This window comes from Puma concolor, chromosome F2 (assembly GCF_028749965.1).
Source record: "Puma concolor isolate L17-30 chromosome F2, mPumCon1.1.hap2, whole genome shotgun sequence".
In the NCBI taxonomy this organism is placed as follows: domain Eukaryota; kingdom Metazoa; phylum Chordata; class Mammalia; order Carnivora; family Felidae; genus Puma; species Puma concolor.
In genome coordinates this window covers 72,473,343-72,497,317 of record NC_141684.1, presented here as the reverse complement: position 1 = coordinate 72,497,317, position 23,975 = coordinate 72,473,343, and the positions used below count along the sequence as shown (strand labels likewise).

Here is a 23,975-nt window from a genome sequence, read left to right as displayed (position 1 = left end):
ACCTGAGTGAAAATATTCAATTCTTACCAACTTTTATCAAAGCTGTATTTAAATTTCAATAAAATATTTGTGGCATTATTCAACAGTTCACATTTACAATCGGTATTTTACAAAGCGCCTCTTAAAATGCTCAGGCCCTAGAGGCAAACAGACCTGTCACAGCAGTTGGATGTCTCTTATAAGATTACTTTATCAATACAGACATAACAGGGCAAGTTAATGCATAACCTCTTGGTCTCTTCCTTATTTCTAGGAACTATCCATCAAATGACGAACGGATAAAGAAATCGTGGTTTATATATACACAATGGAATACTACGTGGCAACGAGGAAGAATGAAATCCTGCCATTTGCAGCAACGTGGATGGAACTGGAGGGTATTACGCTAACTGAAATAAGTCAGGCAGAGAAAGACAGATACCATATGTTTTCACTCTTATATGGATCCTGAGAAACTTAACAGAAGACCAGGGGGGAGGGGAAAGGGGAAAAAAAAAGAGAGAGGGAAGGAGGCAAACCACGAGAGACTCTTAAATACTGAGAACAAACTGAGGGCTGATGGGGGGTGGGGGAGAGGGGAAAGTGGGTGATGGGCAATGAGGAGGGTACTTGTTGGGATGACCACTGGGTGTTGTATGGAAACCAATTTGACAGTAAATTATATTTAAAAAAAAATTAAGCATCCAAGTGTTCATTTCAGATCAGGCCATGATCTCACAGTTTGTGAGTTCAAGCCCCACATGGGTTCTGTGCTGACGGCGTGGGGGCTGCTTGGGATTCTCTCTCTGCCCCTCCCCTGCTTGTGCCAGCGTGTGTTCTCTCACTCTCAAAAAGAAACACGAAAAAAGAGAATCCCGCGTACTTACTCTCCCCCACCCCCCACCCCCCGTGTTCCAGAAAGATTGATGCCATCTGAGCAGAAACAATGAAAGAAAATTTCTCAATCCATTTCTAGTAGACACATGTTAGTCAGAATGTGTCCTTCCTCCTTTTTACCAGCTTTCTGACTGCTCTGCGCTTTCCCTCAGGTAGCTGGATTCACTCTGAGCCTGCTCAGGAAATCTTCAGTAGAGGCTGCTGCCTCATTCGAGAGGTCCTGGGCTTGTGCCGGCCTACAGCTAATCAGACGTCATTCCCAGACTGATTTTTGGTTTGGCCTTGGATCGCTGAATCCTGTGCTGCATCTCCAGAAGCCACCCAGGATTACGCCGTTGCCCTCCAAGGCCACTCAGATTCAATCAATGCAATGTGAGTGTTAAAAAGTACAGTTTAAAACAGAACTTGTGCTTCCAGCAAAGCTGGGCTGAATCACCACAGAATCGTATCCAACTAAATCACCTTCTCTGAGATAAAGGATCCTACAGCCTCTGCGTGCTGGTCTTTCTGAAGTGTTAAGTGCCGTAATTTTTGTTTCATTTACACAACTTTCCTACAACCAGTAAGTGGAAAAGGTGAACTCAGCAGGCCTGGGTTGCTCAAAAGGAGGTCTGTCTTCAGGACTGGCCTTGATCGGCTCGAAGGTTGTGGAATATTCTGGCTGATAAGAATGTTTCTGTATGCCTGAGACCTTGGGCCACGCTCTACCGGCCGGACCAGATAAGTTTACCCTGACAATGTGATTTTTGAAAACGCGTGGTTTTGCTCGGGCTGGGGTGGGAGTGATGGGAGTCAGTGACACAGACACCATGTGCTCATATAACTGACCCCCAATAAAATCCCTGTGTACAAAGGCTCAGCTAGTCTTCTCTGATGGGTGACACTTCACGCATGCCGTGACGCATCCCTGCTGAAAGAATCAGGCTCATCCCAAAGCGTTTCCACTGGGGTAGGAGAGCGGGAAGCCTGTGTTTGGTTTCTCCCGGACTCTGCCCCATGCACCTTTGCACTGCCCTCATTTTTCACCTGTGTCCTCCGTCTGTAATCAACCACAACCATGAGAATAACAGCTATTCCATGAGTCCTTTTAGCGAATCATCAATCTGAGAATGGTCTTGGGGACCTCTGCCATAACCAGTATTTTCATTTTCTTTGAAATAATAACTTACCTTATATTGAATATCCTGGAGGATTTCAGTCACAGCCTTCAGACCTACATGTTCTTTTCCTATCTGAAATACATAAAGCATAAACCACACCACAAAATTTTTTAAACACTCAGCTTTTACTCAAAATAACTAACAGAAAGTAAAGTTCAAGTCCACCTGAATTTCCTTCTCAGGGAGTAAGTAGATGACCTTTTTATTAATAACCAGGTCAACTTCTACTAAAGGCAATTAAAGTTGTAAGAGAAGCTAGTGTAAGAAAGTATTAGCTATGTTCTCGGACATTTCCAACAATTCATTCTAAATTCATCTTGCTCTGTATGGATTATCGCCCACTCTGCTCTATGTAATTGACCCTTGAACAATGAGGGGGTTAAGGGGCACTGACTCCTGTGCCCTTGAAAATGACGTATAATGTCTGACTCCCCAAAAACTTACCTACTAATAGCCTACTGTTGACCTGAAGCCTTACTGAAAGCAACAGTCAATTAACACGGGTTCTGAATGTTATACGTGTTATATACTGTATTCTCACAATAAAGTAAGCTGGAGAAAATAAAATATTATTAAGAAAATCATAAGAAGGAGAAAACATTTACAGCACTATACCATAAAAAAATCCACGTATAATGGACCCATGCAGTTCAAAGTCATGTTTGTTCAAGGGCCAACTGTTTATCAAATGATTACAATTTCAAGGGTATTTCAAGGATATTTCTTATTAAAATTGCTCATCACATTCCAAACACTTTCATTTTTACCTTTGGCATTTTTAGACCATTGTCATAAAGACTTTACCAACGTTGAAAAATTGTATTAACTCAGAAAAGTAAGTATGTGATTTCATATTTAAAGTCACCAAAATCAGGACATCTCTTGATTACCACTGGACATAACTGTAAAATCACCTTTTTATTCTTAAATACATCAAAATATGCTGTTCGTTGATTTTCATTTTAAAACATTACATATCATTACATATTTTTAGTGTATAATATGCTTCAAAGAACGGGAGCCTTCAAAGAAATCTGACATTAAGTATTCTTGACTTTAACATTAGAAATTGTAAGTGCCATCTGATTTCCACTTTTCGACCAGGTTTCAATGGTCCATGATAACGGACGACGGCAACAGCAAGAAATAACTTAAAATCTTAGATAAACACTGTTATCATTAGCTTTTTCTCTTCCACAGAAAGGTGTGGAGAATGACCTACAGGAGCTAGAAAAGCTGTCAACGTGTCGCCATTTTCCGTGTCTCTCCACGGGCAGCAACTGCGAAGCATGCCAGGTGAAGGGGCGAGAGAGAGAAAAGAGACAAGAAACTCACGTAACCTAAGACATCCCAATCAGTTCCAAACAGCCAAGACTTCAACTATTTCCCAAGTGTTTGCAGTCCTCAGACAGGCTTTAAAGACAGAAAATGAACCCTCTAAAGCTAAAGAATAATACCGAAGGCAAATGTGAGTGCAGAAGCCTGGATCTGTTAGCAGAAGGCTTTGCCCAGTCACCTGGGGAAACAGACCTCTCTCTCTCTTTGTTGTACTCGGTTAACCATGACGTAGCATCTGGAGGATTCCAGATGGGGTCCGTTTTCCTTTAACGCATCTGCTGTCAGACTGTAACTTGTTGAAAGAGTCCTCAGTGTCGTGGTTCAGGAGCAAGGTCACCTATGCTGGGTGTCCGGGTTCTGAGCCTGACTCACTTTTCAGCCTTAAGCAAGTTTACTTAACCTCTATGTCCTTCAGATTCCTCATCTGGGGGGGGGGGGGGGCGGGGGTGGCGCTGATAGGGTGGAAGATAAGACTACAAAAGGACATGGAACATGGCAATTCAATTAATACCACCCATTATCATCCTCGCTCAGAATGTCGCACAGCATCAAACAGTTGTGACATCTGGTAGCACTCAACTATCATTGGCTCCTTCGATCTACAAAGATTCTTTACTTTCTGCGAAAGTTTTAAATCTGCAACAAACCCCGGCGAATGCTCCCTCTCTTCCTTTCCTCCTTTGCCAAATTTCTGTACGAAGACGTTATCACCACCACAAGCAAGCCCAGACGATACTCTGTATGCCCCGGTCCCCAAGATCCCACGGCAATCCAGGTGACAGCACGGCCTGGTGCCAAGGACCGGGAGGGAGGCCAGGTCACGTCTTACCTCCCACCTTCGCCATCTTTCGCTGTCATCCAAAACGCAAACCGTGGGCCCTGCATGGCCCTGTGCGCTTCCACCTTCTCACTCCGCCTCATCTCCACCAAGCCCTCTGCGACAGGGCGCGAGCGCATCTCCAACAAGCTCGGCCACCACCCCCCGGTCTACCGATCCCCCTCAGGTCTGCTCGAGGCCCAGCTCTCCCGGGCCTGTCAAGTGGGCACTGTGCCGTCTCCCTCAGAGACAGGGCTGAAAGCTGTGGTCAGAGCCCTGCTGTTCCCCGCCCCGATGGATACTCTGACCCACGTGCACGGGGCCGTCGTCCTCTTGAGTGCACCACCCGCTGTCAAGATCCACTTGGGGCAACGTTTTTACAAAATGACTCACTGGTCACTCCCTCGTACGCATCACCTCCTGCTGTCACTACGGGGGGGCGGGGGGGGGGGCTTCACCGCCGGTCTGTGTCTTTACCCCCCCCCCCCCCCCCCCGCCGTCTGTGGTTTCTAGCACCATTCCGCCTCAGCACCCATCCCGAGAACACTCCCTGAATTTGTTTTCACTCTGAACACGTCAGCTCCAAAGACCATTCCCTCTCACCACAGTTTCCCAGCCATCTAGCTCTCTCGCTCTTTTTTCTCTCTCCACATGCACTCATCTAAGGAGCCAAGACTCTGAGGGGCCTCTTAGCTTTGTCTCTTTCCCTTTCTGCCTACACTGAAGGAGACCCCTCTTCAACCACCCCCAACTCTCTAATTTCCTGCGTCCTCCTAAATCATCTGCACTGCAACAGATCAATGAAACAATTTGCTAGAATGTTCTACTCTTCTACCTGGATAGAGGACCATCCACGATATGTCGTGCTGTACAATCTAGGATGTCCGCTCCCAAGTGGGTCTCCGAGACCGACGGTCAAGGCTATTATCATCTCCTCCTGGGCTATTTCTAAACCCAACCCCACACCAATGCTTCCCTTGCTTTATAAATAATGCTGCTTTGTACGTCTCAGAGATTATGACCATCAGGCATGAGTTCCTCTAACTTCCAGCCATCCTCCACCTTCAAATTCATGCCATTTCTACCCAGTCTTTCTTCTGACCCCGTGTCGTGAAGAAAGGGCGGCCCCTCCTTCTTTCCAAGGTTAGTCTACCCACAAAAGCTCGTCATCCTACAGCCTCCTGTCTCCCCCAGACGTGTCTATATCAAGTAGCCCTTTTCTTTCCAGTATTTTTAAACTCTGCATCTGCACCGGTGCTTTTTGCACAAAATTAAAATGCAGGCAGACCGCAGATCTCGAAATGAAACAAAGAGAACATCCCTGTGCAGCAGCACGAGTTATTACCCCATCTGCCTTTCTCTTCCTGAGCCAAGCCTCCTGAACGGGAAGCCCATGCTCACGGTCTCTGGCGGCCTCCTCGCTCATTTTCCACTCCTCTCGCCTAAGTGTGAGACCCCCAGATGGACTTCGGTCCTTCTCCTTTCTGCTTCAGTGGGCACTCCTGCTCAGTGCTTCTTTCCTTCGTGACATTTGGCTCTCAAAGTGCCTGTACCTTTACTGTCTCCTAGATAATCTGATTTTTTCCTCACAGCAAACTTTGGAAAGTGAGAACACGGGTGCATTCTCTTAGGCTTCCCCTTGCTTACAACAAGGAGCTTCTTCCTAGAATAGCGAAGCCCGGTCCCCAGAGTCCTGGCTTTCCGCCTAGTGTTCTCTTACTGCGTGTCACGTGTAATATGCTGAGAATCAGTAAGTGAAAATACTATCACGTCTAATTCCACTCACAAATATTTATTGGGTACCAACTGCAGAGATGTATCTAATGCGGTCACTTCCCTTCTCTGTGAGTGCTCAGTTATCTGTATTATTTTTATTATTATTTTATTCTTAGTTTTTACTAATAAGACATTGCCTTCTACTTCTCTTGCCTCAACATCTCAAATTTGGATGCTTTATTAACTTTTTCAGGTTTCAAAAAATAGACTTCAATAGCTAGCACACTTAGGAACACTAAAGATTATCAAAATGTGTATTTATAATTAAAAACATTTTTACGGATATCCCAATGCCCCGATTTCCTTCCATTTACAAAATGCAGTTATAAAACAGAAGTAATATAGGGCCCTGCCTGTAGAAGACCCATGAAGTAAACAGTAAGAAGGTTCATTTAAAACTGTAAGAATTTGTTTTTCAATTCTAGGACATGTGTCATACTTTCAAGATATTGATTTTAAAATATTAACAGGCTAAAACCAGATGGCTGCTTTCAAACATCAATAGGAAAATATCCGAGAAAGAAATTTATAATGGAAAATTATTGTACATAATAATACTATTGAAATATATACCACCCAGGGGCACCTGGGTGGCTCGGCTGGTTAAAACATCCACCTCTGGATTTCGGCTTGGGTCATGATCTCATGGTCTGTGGGACTGAACCCCACGTGGGGCTCTGTGCTGACAGTGTGGAGCATGCTTGGGTTTCTCTCTCTTTCTCCCTCTCTCTCGCTCTCTGCCCCTCCTCCATTTTCTCTCTCAAAATAAATAAACTTAAAAAAAAAAATGAAGAAGAAAAGAAAAGAGATCTATACCACACACAAGAAAAGCAGGTTTGCAAAGGCCCAACTCTCTTTGGAAGATTAAGTTACTAAAGATCACTTTGCTAATATTACTGCTCTGGTCTCACATTCTCCAAGAGGCAGCTTGGAACCACGTATACTTGCGATAATGGTTCCTGGTCTTGTCAGTGACACTAAGTCTCTGTGACTATAAACAATGCCTGACCTCTCTGGCCCTTGGTCTCTCTTCTGTAGGATGGGGAAGGGGAAAGCCGGATGTCTTTCACCTCTTAACCTTTTAGGACATCCAACGGGTGATAAGACAAAGTTAAAAAGATTCGCGGGAGGAACTAGATTAAAATTTTTACCTTTGAAAGTATGTGGTCTGTTTTTTTGTAGGTTTCACAAAATTTATGTAATAAATTGTGTTCATTTATTATTCTGCCCACCACAGAGCTCAAATCTAAACTTACTTATTTATTTATTGACTATATCCACCAAGATCTTTTCTACCAACATCTTACTTTATCACTGTTTTCTATCAGACGCTTCAAATCTTCTTGGAGTGAAAATTATTCACAATAAAGAGCTAAAAGAATCTACTATGTGATTATATTATTGACTTTTCTTCAATTTTACAGAAAGCCAGGGTCTAAAAACATTTTCTAAAAACATTTTTTTTCATTAATAAAATGAACTCTGCCTTCGGGAGACACTTTCTCCATCGTTTTGCCAAAGACGCTGAAGGCCAGTTTGAAGAACAGTTCTACTAACTAAATGAACCACGTTCTACCAGTGAATATGGTTGCTCTCCCATGAGCCAGAAAAATCAAGTTTTCCAACTTTAAATTATCTGTGTTTTCTGTACAGGAGTTTAATAAGTAACGAAATTGAGGAAGAACAAAAAACATTCTGCAAATGAATTAGAAATAAGCATCTCTGAACAATCCAACAGTCACAGCAAAAGACCATTTACCTGAACGAACAAAGCAATGATGGCAATTCCATGTGGCTTCCCCACGGCCTCATCAATACTGCCAAACAGGGTGGCATTCCAGTGGATCAGATGAAGCTGGGTAAACAACAGACAGGTCACCTCATCATTAACGTATTTCTAGTGAGAACAAGGAGACATCCATTTCTCTTCAATTATATCTATTACATCTCTATGGTATCATATGAAACAAAAGTATACCCAACAGACCCAAACAGACCACTGCTTTAATTCAGGCGCTCTGTAGGAATTCTTTCCTTCTTACCTCTTTTTTTTTTTTTTTTAATGTTTGTTTATTTTTGAGAGGCAGAGAGAGAGGAGCAGCAGAGAGAGAGGGAGACACAGAATCCAAAGCAGGCTCCAGGCTCTGAGCTGTCAGCACAGAGCCCGATGCGGGGCTCGAACTCACGAACCGCGAGATCGTGACCTGAGTTGAAGTCAGATGCTTAACTGACTGAGCCACTCAGGCACCCCCCGCTTCTTATTTCTGAACAGAAGCAATGCTCAGTGGATCATTGCCTCTTGAGTTACGTTTTGATCATAATCAGGACTGCATCTAAGGGGAGCGGCCGATTTCACACTGAGTTAGTTGCCTTTCCTTAAATGGCATCCCCCTCTAGTTCTCAACAGGACAAAACTTCGGGTTTGGGCACAAACACCAGAACTCATTCCAGGGATTAGTACCTGCAAAATCAAATACTGTGTCACCCACGATTTCCATCAAGAATAAGACAAAGCCAGCCTCAAGTTCTGGTAAATTATTTCAACTCTCTTAAGGATAAACAGAGATAGCACCCTATAATGCTGCATCTTCTTAAAAGTCACGGTAACATAATGAATGTTGATGTAGAGCTCTAAAAGAAGGCCATTTCCTGCAGCGGAGATAAAATTTTATCTGTGAAGGAATGACAAACAGTGCTCTAGAGGACTCCCTCACTCCTAGCTTCATGAAGCTTTGTAGCTTTCAAGTTTATCTAGAATATGCACTTGCTCCTACAGCAGTGATAAAACACTTGCAAGAAGCCAGATTCCATTCCCTCGTTAAATTCAAATGCCCACTGAGGTTCTTAGTAAAGCAGCAGCTAGGTAAACCGACCACCTGGAATGCTATCTTTCATCACTATAGCTTTTAATCAAGTTAGAATTACTTACCACTTTAAAACACTGTCCCATTTAAATATTAGTTCTAATCCAAAAATACGTAGCTAAAATTCATCACCATGTCATTTTAGCATCTGTATTAAAACGTGAGGGGAAAATTACCATGAGAATAGTCAGTAATTTGATTTTTCTACCTCTGAATTTGTCCAGCTAGAATTCGAGATGATAAAGCTGACCACTAGAGGGCGAAAATGAAATCCCCTGCCTGTAATAGAAACAGTAACCTAGAAAAAGACCACATTCAAGGCCAAGCTAGGACAGGCTCTGAAAAACCAACATGGACTGTGACTGCCCAATAAATGTAACTGTCAAGGCACTGCCTCTGAGAAAACAATGTTCTATAACATTTCAATTAATAATGAAAGACAGACCAATTTTAATCTTTCCTTTTCTGGCTGTAACAATAGCCTGGGAGTCCCCGTGGTACAGATAAGTATACAGCATACAGATAAGAACTGACCGCCTTAATTAGATAAACAAAGAAGGCCCAAGGTTGAAATCTATTTTTATTCAACAAATTGCAAAGTTCCAATCAACATTTTTCTTACTTCTCATAGCAACATTACAAAGTATTTTTTTTTCTGAAACAAAAGGAGCAAAAAAAAAAAAAAAAAAAAGCATGGTTTTGTGTTTTGCTTTGCCACTCCTTGTAATTCAGCAACATTGTTACTCACACCCTGCGTTCAAAAACTGCTCCAGGGTATTTTGTGTTTAAGAAATCGAGGGTCCCCAGTCCTTAGGCATATGCTTCACACGGTGACTTGGTTTCCGAGAGGAACTTTACTGTGAAGACACGGGACAGACACTACCTGGGCCAGGTGAGCAAGGTCAGAATCGACAGTCATCAGTCATGTTGATAGCGTGCACCCTCGACAGGATGCGGTGAAAACGACATTTTACCCCTATGGTCTTCCTCCCAACAACCTGAAACCCCAGTCTAATCGTGAAGAAAACGTCAGACGAATCCCAGTAGAGGGACATTCTATAAAACGCCTGACCAGTATTCCTCAAGACCGTCAAGGTCAACAAAAGCCAAGGAAGCCTGAGAAAAGGTCGCAGACAAAAGGAGCCCAAGAAGACACGGGAATTACAAATAACACAGTATCACTGGTGAGCTCCTGAGACACAGAAAAGAAATAGCTTAAAACTAAGGAAACGGAATAAAATTAAAACTTAATGTATAGGGGTGTCTGGGTGGCTCAGTCAGCTGAGCATCTGATTCTTGATTACGGCTCAGGTCATGATCCCAGGGTCGTGGGCTCGAGCCCCGCGTCAGGCTCCGCACTCAGTGTGGATAATGGAAAATCGCCAGGACTCTTGTGTGACTAGCACAGAAGGTTCTCTCTCCCTCTCCCCCACTCGCTCACTCTCTCTCTCAATCTCTAAAATAAAATTAAAAAGTAAAAATAAAAATAAAAAAATCTTACGTATGTATACATTTTGGTCCACTAATCATAAGAAATGTAAAATGCTAAGGTAATACGTTAATAACAGGGGGACTGGGTATGGGTTATATGGGAACTTTCTGTATGTCTCCATAGTCTCCCTATAAATCTAAAAGTGCTCTAAAAAGACAAAGTCTTTTTTTTTTTTTTTTAAGGGAAATGCTGTCACCTCAGCCGATCCAAGCTAAAAAAGGATAATAACGAAAGCTCACTATGACTCTTGTGTGACTAGCACATAACACAAAATGAAACAGCCAGAGAATCTCTACCACCTGTTGTTCATTCTACCGTCTGGGTCTTAAATAATCACCTGCGACTTGGCAGTTGAGAGGCAGAAGAGATTCATCCTTCACAATCAACAAGGGACCCAAGATTTGGAAAACAAAGCTCTGTTCTGGTACTAACTGGGCACCCTCTTCTCCTGGAGGCTCTTGCTCTCGCTGTAAGACACCATTAAAGAAAGACCTCTGTTCCCCACCATTTGAACACGGTTAATTCAAGGACCAGGCTGAGGTCCAACACGTTGTGGAAATCGGCCGTAACCTAGTAGTAGTAACTCAGATGCACGATCCACTAAGGTAACACTGCACGTTTCTGCCGCCTCTCCGCTTCAGCCCTCTCCGTGCTCCCTGAGCCCCTCCTCACTCCACCTGAAGGAGTTTGCTCGGGCCCCGTAACAAAGCACCAGAGACTGGGTGATGAGAACGACAGAAATTTATCTTCTCACAGTTCTGGAGGCTGACAGTCCAAGACCACTGTCAGCAGGCTTGGCTTCTTCTGAGGCCTCTTTCTTCGGCTTGTAGATGGCCACCTTCTCCCTGCGTCCTCACATCATCTTTCCCCTGTGTGTGTCTGTATCCAAATTCCCTCTTCTTATATAAGGACACCAGTCGTACCGGGTTAAGGGCCCACTCCAACAACCTCATCTTAGCCTAATTACTTCTATAAAGATTGTGTCTCCAAATATGGTCACATCCTGAAGACCTCAACATATGAATGGGGGAGAGGGGAATAATTCAGCCCATAACACCATCTATCTCACCGTTTCCTCTCTCCCCACCTTAATGAAGTGTTTGCAGAGCTCAAAAGCTTGAATTATTCACATTGACTTCTGTCTCTCTCAGCCCCCTCCTGATTCCTACCATCTTATATTTTGCTTTATACTAGTCTTGCTTCTGTATCATAAAGCAAAGCCATAGAGACAGGAAATTATCAGTGCACAGGAAGAACTAAAAGTACCTCTGAGAGTAGCTAGAGCGTACGTAAGTCTGTCCAAGACAGGAAAGACAAGGCTGGAAGGTATAGGGGTTCCGGTGGCACAGAACTTTCGAATTTAGCCTAACTGTATCTTGGGGAACACTAAGAATGTATTAGCACAGTGAGGATTATTATTACTTACGCTGCTTAGAATGAAATGTTCCCATGCCGATGTCTGTCCTTCTAAGGTCTCCTGACAGAAGGAGGGTGGAAAAGAAGTGGAAGATGGACATAGGAGACTGGAAGATAAGCTAGGAGGGTACCACAAAAGCTCCTTAATTTCATGTGTCAATATGGCGTGGCTATGGTGCTCGGTTTTTTGGACAAATACCAGTCCAGCCGTTTTGCTGTGAAGGTCCTTTTTTTTTAAACACCTATGTATTTATTTTGAGAGAGAGAGAGAATGAGTGGGGTAGAGGCAGAGAGAAAAGAGAACGAGAGTGAGAGCGAGAGAGAGAGAGAATTCCAAGCAGGCTCCACGCTGTCAGCACAGAGCCCTACGCGTAGCTCCATCTCACGAACCATGAGATCATGACCTGAGCTGAAATCAACAGTCAGATGCTTAACTGACGGAGCCACCCAGGCGCCCCTGTGAAAGTACTTTTTACAGATGATATGGTGGGCCTCATCCTATTAGTCGAAAGCCTGTCAAGCAAAGACTGAGGTCCCCTGAAGAAGAAGCAACAGTACTTCCAGATTATAACATAAAAATTCTACCTGAGTTTCCAATCTTCGGTCTGCCTGCAGATTCCAGACTGGCCATGTGATTATAATCAAATAAGTCAGTTACTTAAAACAAATCTCAGTGTCTCTCTCTGTGTCAGATATGTATTCTCAGTATATATTTTGTTTCTCTCGAGAACCCTAACCAATACGGTTGCACAAACGACCAAACAAAAAGTGTGGAAACAAGTGGACGTTTAGATATGGACAATTCTAGCAGCAATATGAAGAAAGACAAAGGACTCTAACAATTAAAGTGAGAGCATTTGCAATTTACTCTCCTAAACCTAAGTGTAGTTCCTGTAGGGAAGAGGAGTGGAAGGTCAAAACAACCCACATACGAACAGAAAATACAGACTAGAACTTCTACCCATTTATTTTCATCCTTTTTAAAATTTCATTTCCCTGTGCTTCCCAACATAATTGTATGAACAGAAGAAGACAGATCCAGGCAAAACCCATACTGGTGCACGTGTATAACTTACTACTAGACACGCACGATGTTAAGGACATGTGCTCCAAAATCTGCTTAGGGACAAATGAGTTTGAATGGAGAGGCAGATGATATTAAGAACATGGCTCAGAAAACGATGAAGCAGCCAATCGAGTCCAAGGGGGGCTTAGCAGAGGTCCATGCAGACAGCCCTTAGCAGTCAAGGGAACTTGGAAGCTAACTTCAAAGCCTGACGGTACAGCCATGCTCTGGGGTGTGAATGGTGTGCAGGGCAGTGCAGACTGCAGAGGCGGGAACAATGGGCACTTCCTCTGCAACTCCACTCCTGAATTCTTAGAGGCAACAGGCTCTCCTGAAAGATCTCTGAGCTAGCAATCCCGAATCTTAGACTCTTAGACTCAGAATCACAGCTCTTCAGCTCCGTGAACTTCGCAAGTCACTAACTTGTCTGAGCCTCAGGATCTGCAATACAAGGAGAGCTGTGTCTTCCCAGCTCGGCTTCTTCACACCTCTCTCTGCCCGCTCACCATACTCTCTTGATTCTGAGATTTCTAGCACGTTTTGCACTCATCAGCATCAATTCTCTGCAGGCAGCAAAGGCATAGAGCCAGGATGAAGCATCTTGGGAATGGAGAGCAGCCGACCAAGTGATGGTGACACCCAAGTATTTACGTGCCCCTGACCATCTCTACGGAGTCTAAGGGTTAGGAGTGTTATCACTACATCTGCTGCCTACACTCACTCCGTCAGGGTCCCCGGGGCTCAAGGTGACAGCAAGCAGGACTCTGCCTTAGCAGCTGAAAAAGGGAGAAGTCTTCAATCAAAACAATGGGCAGTTCTCCACTCTCCCTTCACTCTCCCTCCAAGGACAAAAGGTGTTGGTCTCCTCCCACCTTGGCTGTGTCTGAGTAGAAGAAAGTGGTTTTCTCTAGCAAAGCCAACTCCTTCCTCACTTCCTACTGCTCTCCCCCACCCCCACGACCGCCCAACCCCGAGGCCCCAATGCATGTGGCCTCAGATGAGTTACAAGGTAGGTATCACAGAGAACTGAAAAAAGCAAAGATCCATAATTTCTCTATCGGCATCGTGACCATCATCCCTGCCTATTAAAAAAAAAAAAAAGAAAAAAGCTGACCATCCGATAACAATTGTAAAGCATCCTTTCATAGTTTAAGAGAAAATCTTTGAGCTTCTGCTACACGGCTCACAAATTCAAATTTCCTGCAATTGATTGTGCTGCTGAGCCATTAGTACCCGTGAAACGTTAATCTTAATGTACTTAACTCACAGCAATAGATAAATTTGTCCAAAGTTATGAAACTGTGACAAGCCGCAGCCTTACAATCACTTATTTGTCACCGAGAAAAAGAAGTTTGAAGATTTCATGGCGGCCTAACAGAAAGCTATCTTCAAGATAAATGATGTTTATTATTAACATAAATAACACGACAGCACTAAAGTACAAAAGAATGAATCATGAGGAATGGAAAAAGCAGTAAATTACGGCTGAAGAGGCAATGATAACTCACAAACTTCTCTCCCCAGCCCTGTGCACTCGCTCACACAAGTTCTGTGAAAACTCTCCTCCGGTGTTTCGTGGACAATTCCTTCCGAATGGCTTCACGTCAGCTCAAGCTGAGTATCTCTAGAACGGACATCAACTCCCTTACTCTTACCCTCCCACCATGGAGCCCCAACCTCCAGGACCTGGGACCTTGGACCCTGCCCCCCCCCCATCTCCAACTCTGCCTTTCCCCAGCTCCTAATCATTTGCATTATAAAGCCCAACTGATTTCTCTTTAATGCAGCATTCACCACATTCCCTCTGTTCAAAAATGTCTAATTTGCTTTATTTCCTGCCCACATGGGATCAAATTTCTTTAACCCCATCCCTCTCCATCCTAACTATCTCCAAAACATTCAAATCACGTGTGACTCCTGACCGTTCACAACAGCCTTCCTGTTCTGTTTAATGTTCCACTTGCTTGGAACGGAGACTGTCGGGAGACTCATCCAAACTCTCCCTATCTTCCTGGGCCTTGACAGGCATTTAATAGACAGATACACTGATGATGCAGATAACAGAGATGAAAAGAGGTACAACCTGACCCAACAGACACGAAGGAGAAGGGATCACTGAGGTTTCTAACCTGTATCGCTGACCAAAAATAAGAGTTCGGTTGGTAGAGAAGAGTTGAAAGTTAGGTCTCAACAGTCCAGCTGGTCTCCCAGGGGTAAGACGTGCAGAACGAAGAACTAACTGCCTTAAGAAGAAGGGCTGACGATGGGGCGCCTGGGTGGCGCAGTCGGTTGAGCGTCCGACTTCAGCCAGGTCACGATCTTGCGGTCCGTGAGTTCGAGCCCCGCGTCGGGCTCTGGGCTGATGGCTCGGAGCCTGGAGCCTGCTTCCGATTCTGTGTCTCCCTCTCTCTCTGCCCCTCCCCCGTTCATGCTCTGTCTCTCTCTGTCCCAAAAATAAAATAAAAAACGTTGAAAAAAAAAATTAAAAAAAAAAGAAGAAGGGCTGACGGTGTAGACTACAGACATCCTCAGGTATCTAGACAGACAGCCTTATGTAGAGTCAGGTCACCCATGGGTCCAGTCATAAAAGAGACTGACGGAAGGGCAAAGACTGAGCTTTTGGAAATGGTGAGATGAGGAAAAGGGGAATTTCAGACCCCAAATCTGGAGGAGGAAACCAAGAAAATTCCAAAGACCCATTAGGACAAATGAATCATTTTAGGAGAAGCGTGAAGGCTGTGCTACCAACAAAGCTACAAAGAAACAGAAGAAAATAAGGAAAGGAAAAGATGTGGGACCCACCTCCTTTTAGAGATTATTGAGAGGGCAGTGGCAATACAATGAAAGAAGCAGAGTATAAAGGCGTTAAGCGTCGGGGCGCCTGGCTGGCTCAGTTGGAGGAGCATGTGACTCTTGATCTTGGGGTCATGAGTTCAAGCCTCATGAAGGGTGTAGAGATTACTTAAATAAATAAAACTTTAAGGAAGTAAAATAAAGGCCTGAGGATAAAACCAGTAGGGCAAGGCCACTCACCCAAGAAGGTGAGCGGCGAGTATCAGAAAACAAATCAAAAGGTGGCTGAAGTGACTGCTAAGTGCTCTTTCTTCAAGTAAGGAGAAACAGTATGCTTGAGTTCAAGGATAAGTCATCTTTCACTTTCAGTGTCCTTTTTATCTATTCTTTCAACAGGTACAAGTAAAACTGGGGAGAATCACAAGCTGCTATACATTTTGATAAATCAGAAGTATTCAGGAGCGCCTGGGTGGCTCAGTAGGTTAGGCGTCCGACTCCGGCTCAGGTCATGATCTCACGGTTCGTGGATTCGAGCCCCGTGTCGCGCTCTGTGCTGAACGCTTGCTGGGAGCATGGGACCTGCTTCGGATTCTGTGTCTCCTTCTCTCTCTGCCCCTCCTCCACTCACGCTCTGTCTCACCCTGTCTCTCAAAGATAAATAAATGTAAGAAAAAAGAAAAAAAAGGGAAGCGTTCAATGCACCTATGAACTCAGATGCAACTGTACCTGAAAAGCATTCTTCTGCCAAACTATAGTCATTGAGAACTTTCCTCTGAGCTGGGCCACTACCTATTATAGATTCGTCAAGAAGAGACCCTGGTTTCTGGGTCCTGATTTGGGCGAACTGCTTTCCTTAGTCCCAAAGAAACGCAACGTGGGGAGAGGTACAGCCGGTCTCCCACCAGATTCTGAGTGTCAGAAGCCAAGAGTGCCACCGCACCTGTGCTCTGGCCCACTCCAAACACCCACTCTCAGAGTACTCCGGAAGAGCTATGGAATTAGAAAAAAGGGAAAGAAAAGATAAGGTCTCAGCTACACCTCTGATAAGGAGAGGGCTGAAACAAAGAAGACATTAAGCATTCCAACTTAAAAAAGAACAAAAAAGAACAGGAAACTGGAAATGTTTTGAGTAACAAGATGAGAGCAATAATTAACTGAAAAAGAGCAGAGAAAGCACCCCCTCTCTCCAGATCCACTCCTAATTACCTCTGCAGATAAACGGAGATTTGGTGTGTATTATTTCCAGGTGCTGCTGCACTTTAAGATGTCATTGTCAATCTATCATACAGCCATTATTCAGAGAAGGACATCCAAGGTGTAGACAAATATAATAGTGACAAAGGGATGTAAAGCATGAAATGGAAAATAAATTATTTGAACTTCTATCTGACTGTCACTTACTTGTTATGTTTGCCTAAAACTTATGTAGCCTCTCACATGAGGTAGAAGAAAAATAGGAGGATATGTTAAAACATTTCAGAGCAACTTCATCTACTGATTTATTAGTATCAAAAGCTATTTACAGTGCTCTTGGGGCTCAGAATTCTCAGTCCAAAAGGCACTAGAGTTCTGTGTAATCTACAAAAAGATTTTTCTCAAAGTAGAATGACCTCCTCTTGGAATGCTAATTTCTTTTGTTTACCTTGACATCGCTGCCCTCTTAGGAAGAGGGCATCTGAGTACTGTTAGGACACTTCTCTCGAAAACTGGGAGATTCCTTCAGGAAGTTCATTAACAAACATTGGAAAAAAGGCTTGTTGGAGCAGTCTTCAGAATCAAAACAAACATCATTTTGATCTAATTCATATTTAACGTAAGATCAGAAGCAATTAAAACTGATTCTTTCGACACTGGTTTCCTTGTTTTCCGAGAAATATCCAATCTTTTTTTTTTTTTAATCACCCATCTTATTTTCTAAAGAAAAGAAAATCTGAATTGCGGGCTGTGGCTGCAGTTAAATCGCTCTAACTAAACGTCTCCCTATTTCATTTGTTATTCTATGAAATAAAGAAAGCAAAGAGATGTCAAAGGGTCTTGGGGTTATAGAGCGGAAGTCATTTACAGACTGCATCTGTCTGCTCCATCCGGTCCGTCAGCAAATAACGTCCGTATTCTTTCCCCACTGCTCCCAAATAAAACCACATTTGACAAAACAGTTCTGAAATTTACTAAGCACGAATGATACCTGGGTTTTAGCGTTCACTGCCTTCAACACTGGAAATACAAAGACCTCAAATCTTTTTATTGGGGAGTACAGGGTGTGAGTAAATACAAACGCAAAACTTCTACTTCAACAGAAGGAAAAGATAAGTGAAAAGCATCAGGGTACAGCATACATTCTAGAGGATGCTCTGGGTATTTGTATTTACTTGATGTGTACTGACGTCACGTTCTCCACCAGGCGCGGTCCGTCACGAACATTCGCAAACATCTCCCTCGGTCCTCGCGATCACCTTTCTAACGACAGATGCTATTGCGACTGTCACCAACACCCATCTTAACAAGAAGGGAATGGAGGCAGAGAAGACAAAGTAGACAGCTCACAAGTGGCAGAGCGAGGACGTGGCTACGGCACCTGGACGGCAGCTCTGTGCTCCAAAGAGGCAAGGTGGAAGACGATGAGCGTAGCTTTCACAGCATGAACGGTCACACGGTGCCTAGAGGAACGACACACAGCGCTCTCTCTAGAGACCAGAAAAACCAGGGAGAAGAGAATGAATGAAGAGTGTGCAAACCAGGTAATGGCTAGTAATCCAGGCAGGCTGTGTGATACTAACAAGCTCACAGGGCCGAGGTGTGAGTGCACAGCTCCCGGAGAAATTACCTGAGCTCTAAGACTCTCCACTGTCAGAGAGAGCTGATACTATCTAACGTTTCAGGCCGTTACAAGGGCAAGAGATACTATCTGGAAAGCTCCTGGAAAATATCACCTAAGTGCCGGCTAGAGCTGGGGAGGGTGAGGAGAAGCACAAGTGCCAACAGAACAGTATCGTATTAAAACTGTACTAAAAGTCTCTGAAAACAAACGTATGCTCCTCTCCCTTCAGTCTGGTTCTTTGCTCATTATGCTGCCCGACCTCACCTATTTTATTTTGCTAAAGGTCCAAGATCACTAATAAGGCTTTTCATTACAGAAAGCTGGATCCCTTCCATCAGAGTCACAAATTCAAGTGCCTCTAAGAATGAGGCTAATCAATGAGGGGAAGCATGGGGTGAACAGGGACGGGAGAGCTGAGGAACATACCCTCTCGCCTCTTCTCTTCCCACCGAGCAAATTCTCGTTGGGTCATCTAATATCCTCCCAGGTCTTCCCTTGCCATCTAGATGCCCATGATTCCAAAACCACCATCTTTCACCGAAATCTGTCTAGATCCCTTTACTAAACTGCCCACTGAAATACTTTAAAATCGGCATTTCACAATTGAAGCCCGTCCACCAACTCCTCGGAGCTGTGTCCCCCGCTCTGTGCACCTTGCTCTGTCAATGGCCCCAAGCCAGAAACCTCTTTCATCCTCTTCTTCCTTTGCAAAACAACCAAGAGCTATGTTCTGCCATCTTCTACCTCCTTAAAATCTCCCAGACCCGTCCACTTGACTCATTCCCACGAGCAGTTCCTGAGTTTAGATCTGCATCAGCTATTGCCAGAATTACTGCCCAGGTCTCTCAACTTATCTCCATGTCTCCAAAGCAGGCATTTCAAATGCACCTCCCACCGTGCAGTCACCCGGTGCAAATCTGATCACGTCACTCTCCTCAGGAAGGCCCAACTAAGTCTTCTTACTGTCCCTGGGATACAATCCGAATTCCTCAATACGCAGCACAGCACAGCACAAGAATATGTCCTTCTATCAAAACACCTCTGTCAGTTTTCATCCTCCAACTTTATACACCTAATACATTGCCTATTAACCTAGTTTTCAGGAAATATATTTTTTTTTTATTTTTTTTATTTTATTTTTTTTTTAAAAATTTTTTTTTCAACTTTTTTTTTATTTATTTTTTGGGGGACAGAGAGAGACAGAGCATGAACGGGGGAGGGGCAGAGAGAGACGGAGACACAGAATCGGAAACAGGCTCCAGGCTCTGAGCCATCAGCCCAGAGCCCGACGCGGGGCTCGAACTCAGGGACCGCGAGATCGTGACCTGGCTGAAGTCGGACGCTTAACCGACTGCGCCACCCAGGCACCCCCAGGAAATATATTTTAAAGCCAATTACGATATTCAAAATATTACAATTGCACGATAAAATGCATTTATCTGAAAATGTTAAAGTCCATTTTAATCCTCACTGTACCTGAAAAGCTACTTGTCTGTTAACACAGCATGCATACTCAGAGGCTGTTACTTTCTGAACTGCAATTATCTACAGCACAAATCACAACCATTTTATTAGAAATATGAGAAGGCATATATCGTCGAGGGAAAAGAATGGTACTTGGTCTGAGTCTCAGCCATTACTGATGTACCTGGGGCAACTTATTTAACGCCCCATGACTTGATTATTCAACTGAAAAATACACATGACATCTAGCTCTAAGGGACATTTTAATGATTAAATAAGATATGGCATGTGCCTGGCACATGGATGGTCTTCATGAGCGTGAACACTGTGTCCACAATTCCCTGAGGATTGCAGTAAAAGGAATCTTGCATTAACTCCATGGATAAGAGATCATGTGAGGGATGCAAAACTTTGCAACAATAAAAACATCCAGCATCTTTGAAATACTGAGAGAAGAGTGAACTCTGACAGGCTCAAGAAATAAACGTACGCTCAGAAATTCATGGAACAGATTTTCGCCCAAACATTCCCACACAAGTACAAGGACATCCCCGCCTCTACAACTAGACGAACACTCAAGACCGCCCTTATCCTCAAGACAAAAAGCTCTGCAAAGATCCACACCTATGCTCCTCCCGCAAATTATGTCCTTATTGATACAAGTTTTGTAATTTACTGGAAAACCGTAACAAACTAATCCAGCTCACTTGTTGCTCAAGAGAGTTGCACAAAGAACCTTTCTTCAGCAAACTCGCAGTAAACTACATACATCACTTCTAGTGCTAATTAAAGGGGACCGCGTTTCCCTGAAGTCTGTCTCAGACTCTCGGGCTAACACAGGAGCAATGCTACTGGGAACCAAATGCATATCAAATTATTTTAAAAGGCATTCTAGAAAACTGGGTTTTAACCTACCCCTGACCTAGAACATGGAGTCCAGGTTTCCTTTCAATGCTATGACAAGGTGAAGTATCACTCCGCTTGACTGAGATGGAACTTGTACCAAAACAACTCGGGTAAAAAAAAGGTCAACTAGGAACAGGAAAGGCATGAATGGGTGTGAACGAGAAAAAGCACAATTCTGATAGGAAATTTAACCTACGTTTACGTGGCAGTGCGCTTGGATTTTGCACAGCTCCTATGACTTAGGGGGAAAACATTTCTAAAACAAGAGGATTACATTTTACACATAATTCAAAATGAATAATCATCAGTGACCACCGTGCTTTCCACAAATGTTCAGAGGGCAGACATGGAAACACCAATTAGGAAATGAGAACGTCACCTATGCCTGAATTTGCCTACCAACAGGACCGATCTCTCCAGAACTGACTAGGCTCTCTGCTTGACTAGACTCTGCTTTACAACACTTATCCCCCTGGTCTGCACAGCCATGGCTGTGGAAACAGTACTTTCACTGTGCTACTCGATGCTTTATCATCTTGGCCATCCACAACCATTCTCAAAAAAGAACCTATGTAGGGGCGCCTGGGTGGCGCAGTCGGTTAAGCGTCCGACTTCAGCCAGGTCACGGTCTCGCGGTCCGTGAGTTCGAGCCCCGCGTCAGGCTCTGGGCTGATGGCTCGGAGCCTGGAGCCTGTTTCTGATTCTGTGTCTCCCTCTCTCTCTGCCCCTCCCCCGTTCATGCTCTGTCTCTCTCTATCCCAAAAATAAATAAACGTTGAAAAAAAAAAAAATTAAAAAAAAAAAAAAAGAACCTATGTAAATTCAGATAGAAACACAATTATTGTTTTCCAAAAGTCTTTATTACAGGTAGCACATTTGTTTTAGACAAATGAGATATATCAGTGAGTGAAACTGTATTTTTGAGTGTATGTGAAGTCATAGAGACATGCCCCTCCGGAAAGCAAGGACCTTCCTTGCTCGACAGTAATGTAACTCAGAAGATAATTCTGCTAAAATCACTGTGGACATGTACAGTTATTGTATTACCTTTGCTTTTACATAACACCGTATTTGATATTTTTAATTAATGTGCTGTTAAGGCTTAAGCCGGAACCAAAGCTTAATGAAACACTGTTTCCGTGGGAAAATGGTAACCACTTTCTGGAGAGCGCTCCCCCCCCCCGCACATTTTCAATGAGGCACCACGACGAAGACAAAAGCGACGACGGGCGACACTGTCCAAAGGTCGATTTATTATAGCAGGCTTAGTGAAAACGTAATGTTGTAAAAATACAAATTAAAATGCAAAAAACACCATCACTATAAAAAATACTTACGGAGGACTCCTGCTAAATTTTGAAAATAAGTCCAGAAGAGAGATCTTGGGGAGCACAAAGCCACTCCTCTGGTAGTGTCTAACTGGTGGGACTGGATGTTCCCACTTTCTGCAGACACAGCTGCCTCCCCTCCCCCTTCCTCCATGCAGACAGAACCTCAGCTGCATTTCTACATATCAGACCAAGTGTTTACGACAAGCCTAGAGCCCTCCTCAGCCCTACAGAGTGAGCCTGACTAAGCCAAGAGTGACAGCTTTGTCTTCTCCCTTGAAATAACCATCCCAGGAACCCGCGTGTACAGAAATTCTGGCGAATGACACCTGAGGGGAGCTCTGCTGGATGGTAGGGGTGAGGAAGACCTCTGCGAAAACACCCGGTTGCTAAAAAGAGATTCCTAAGGCTGGTAACAGCATGGATCAGGGCAAACCCTGTGGCCAATTAACTGGCAACAACTGCGAGAGCTGAACTACGCCTTTCCTACACAGGCTACCCTTCTAAGTGTATGCTCGCCAAACAGAATACTCACAGAAGCTCTAGTCTAACAGACCAGACCTGAATGTAATCCGAATGCCGGTCAACAGTGGAAAAAATACACCGTCGAAAACTCACGCAGTGATATGCTACTACACAAGAAAGTAAACAAAGGAAACATACACGCTACAGTGTAGCAGACTCCAACCTAGAATTTTAAAAAACGAAGACACAGGATAACAACTACTATGTGATTCGATTTATACAAAGCCCCTAAATGGGCAAAACTTACCTATGATGTTGGAAGTCAAGATCACGGTTAACTAACCTTGGAGGAACCGTGACGGGAGCTTCTGGGATACTGGTCGTGCTCTGTCTGTTAATCTGCATGCTGGTTTTTCATAGGTATGTTTACCTTCTGAAAATGCAGTGAACTGTCTATTTGTGGTTTGGGCACCTTTCTGTACGTACGTTACTTACCTATAAGATGTTTTATTGTGAAAAACAGAGATGGCACCAAAAGCAGAACCAGTAAGAGAAAAATTTGATATATCAGATTTCATCCAAATCAAAAAGTTTTGGACATCAAGCAACACCATCAGCAAAATGAAAACACAACGCATATGGATAGCCAACAGACCCACGAAAAGACGCTCCATATATCATTAGGGAAATACAAACCAAAACCACAAGGAGAAACTCCTTCAAACCCACTAGAATGGCTCTCATCAAAAAGAAAGACAACAGCCAGTGTTGTCCAGGATGTGGAAAAATTGAAGCCCTCACACAGTGCTGACAGGATTGGGAAAATGATGCAGTCCCTTTGGAAAACAAATTAGCAATTCCTAAAATGTTAAACACAGAGCTACCATATTGCCCAGTAATTCCACGCCTAGGAAATTAGGTGTGGACTGCCATATTACCCCGAATTCCACACCCAAGAGAAGTGAAAAACTTGTGTCCACACAAAACCTTGTATGCAAATGTTCAGAGCTGCATTACTCACAACAGCCAAAAAGTGGAAACAAACTGAGTGTCCGTCAACTGACAGATAAACAAAAGGAGGTATATCCACACAATGGAACGCTTTCTGGCAATCAAAGTCATCAAATACTGACACGGGTTACAACATGGATAAACGAACCTTGAAAACAGCATCGTCTGGTTACTATGCAATGTCTAGAATAGGAAAGTCTACAGGGCCAGAAAGCAGATTCCTAGTTGCCTAGGGATAGGGGTAGGGGATGAAGAGTAACTTTTTCTTTATGGGGTGATGAAACTGTTCTAAAACTAGACCATGGTAATGGCTGCACAACACTGTAAATATACTGAAGCCACTGACCTGTACGGTTTAAATGGGTGAATTTCATGGTATGTTAAG

At 43.7% G+C, this 23,975-nt stretch overlaps 1 protein-coding gene across 1 annotated transcript in view; it reads right to left on the bottom strand.

Moving 5' to 3' along the window:
- The window catches only part of CA8 (carbonic anhydrase 8 (inactive)), an 89,567-nt gene that overhangs the window by 36,787 nt on the left and 28,805 nt on the right, over positions 1–23,975 (bottom strand). The window contains exons 4-5 of the mRNA XM_025922570.2: positions 7,727–7,822; positions 2,046–2,108 (exon numbers count right to left, since the gene is read on the bottom strand). Coding sequence (XP_025778355.2) covers positions 2,046–2,108; positions 7,727–7,822 — 159 coding nt within the window. The remainder of the gene's footprint in view (positions 1–2,045; positions 2,109–7,726; positions 7,823–23,975) is intronic.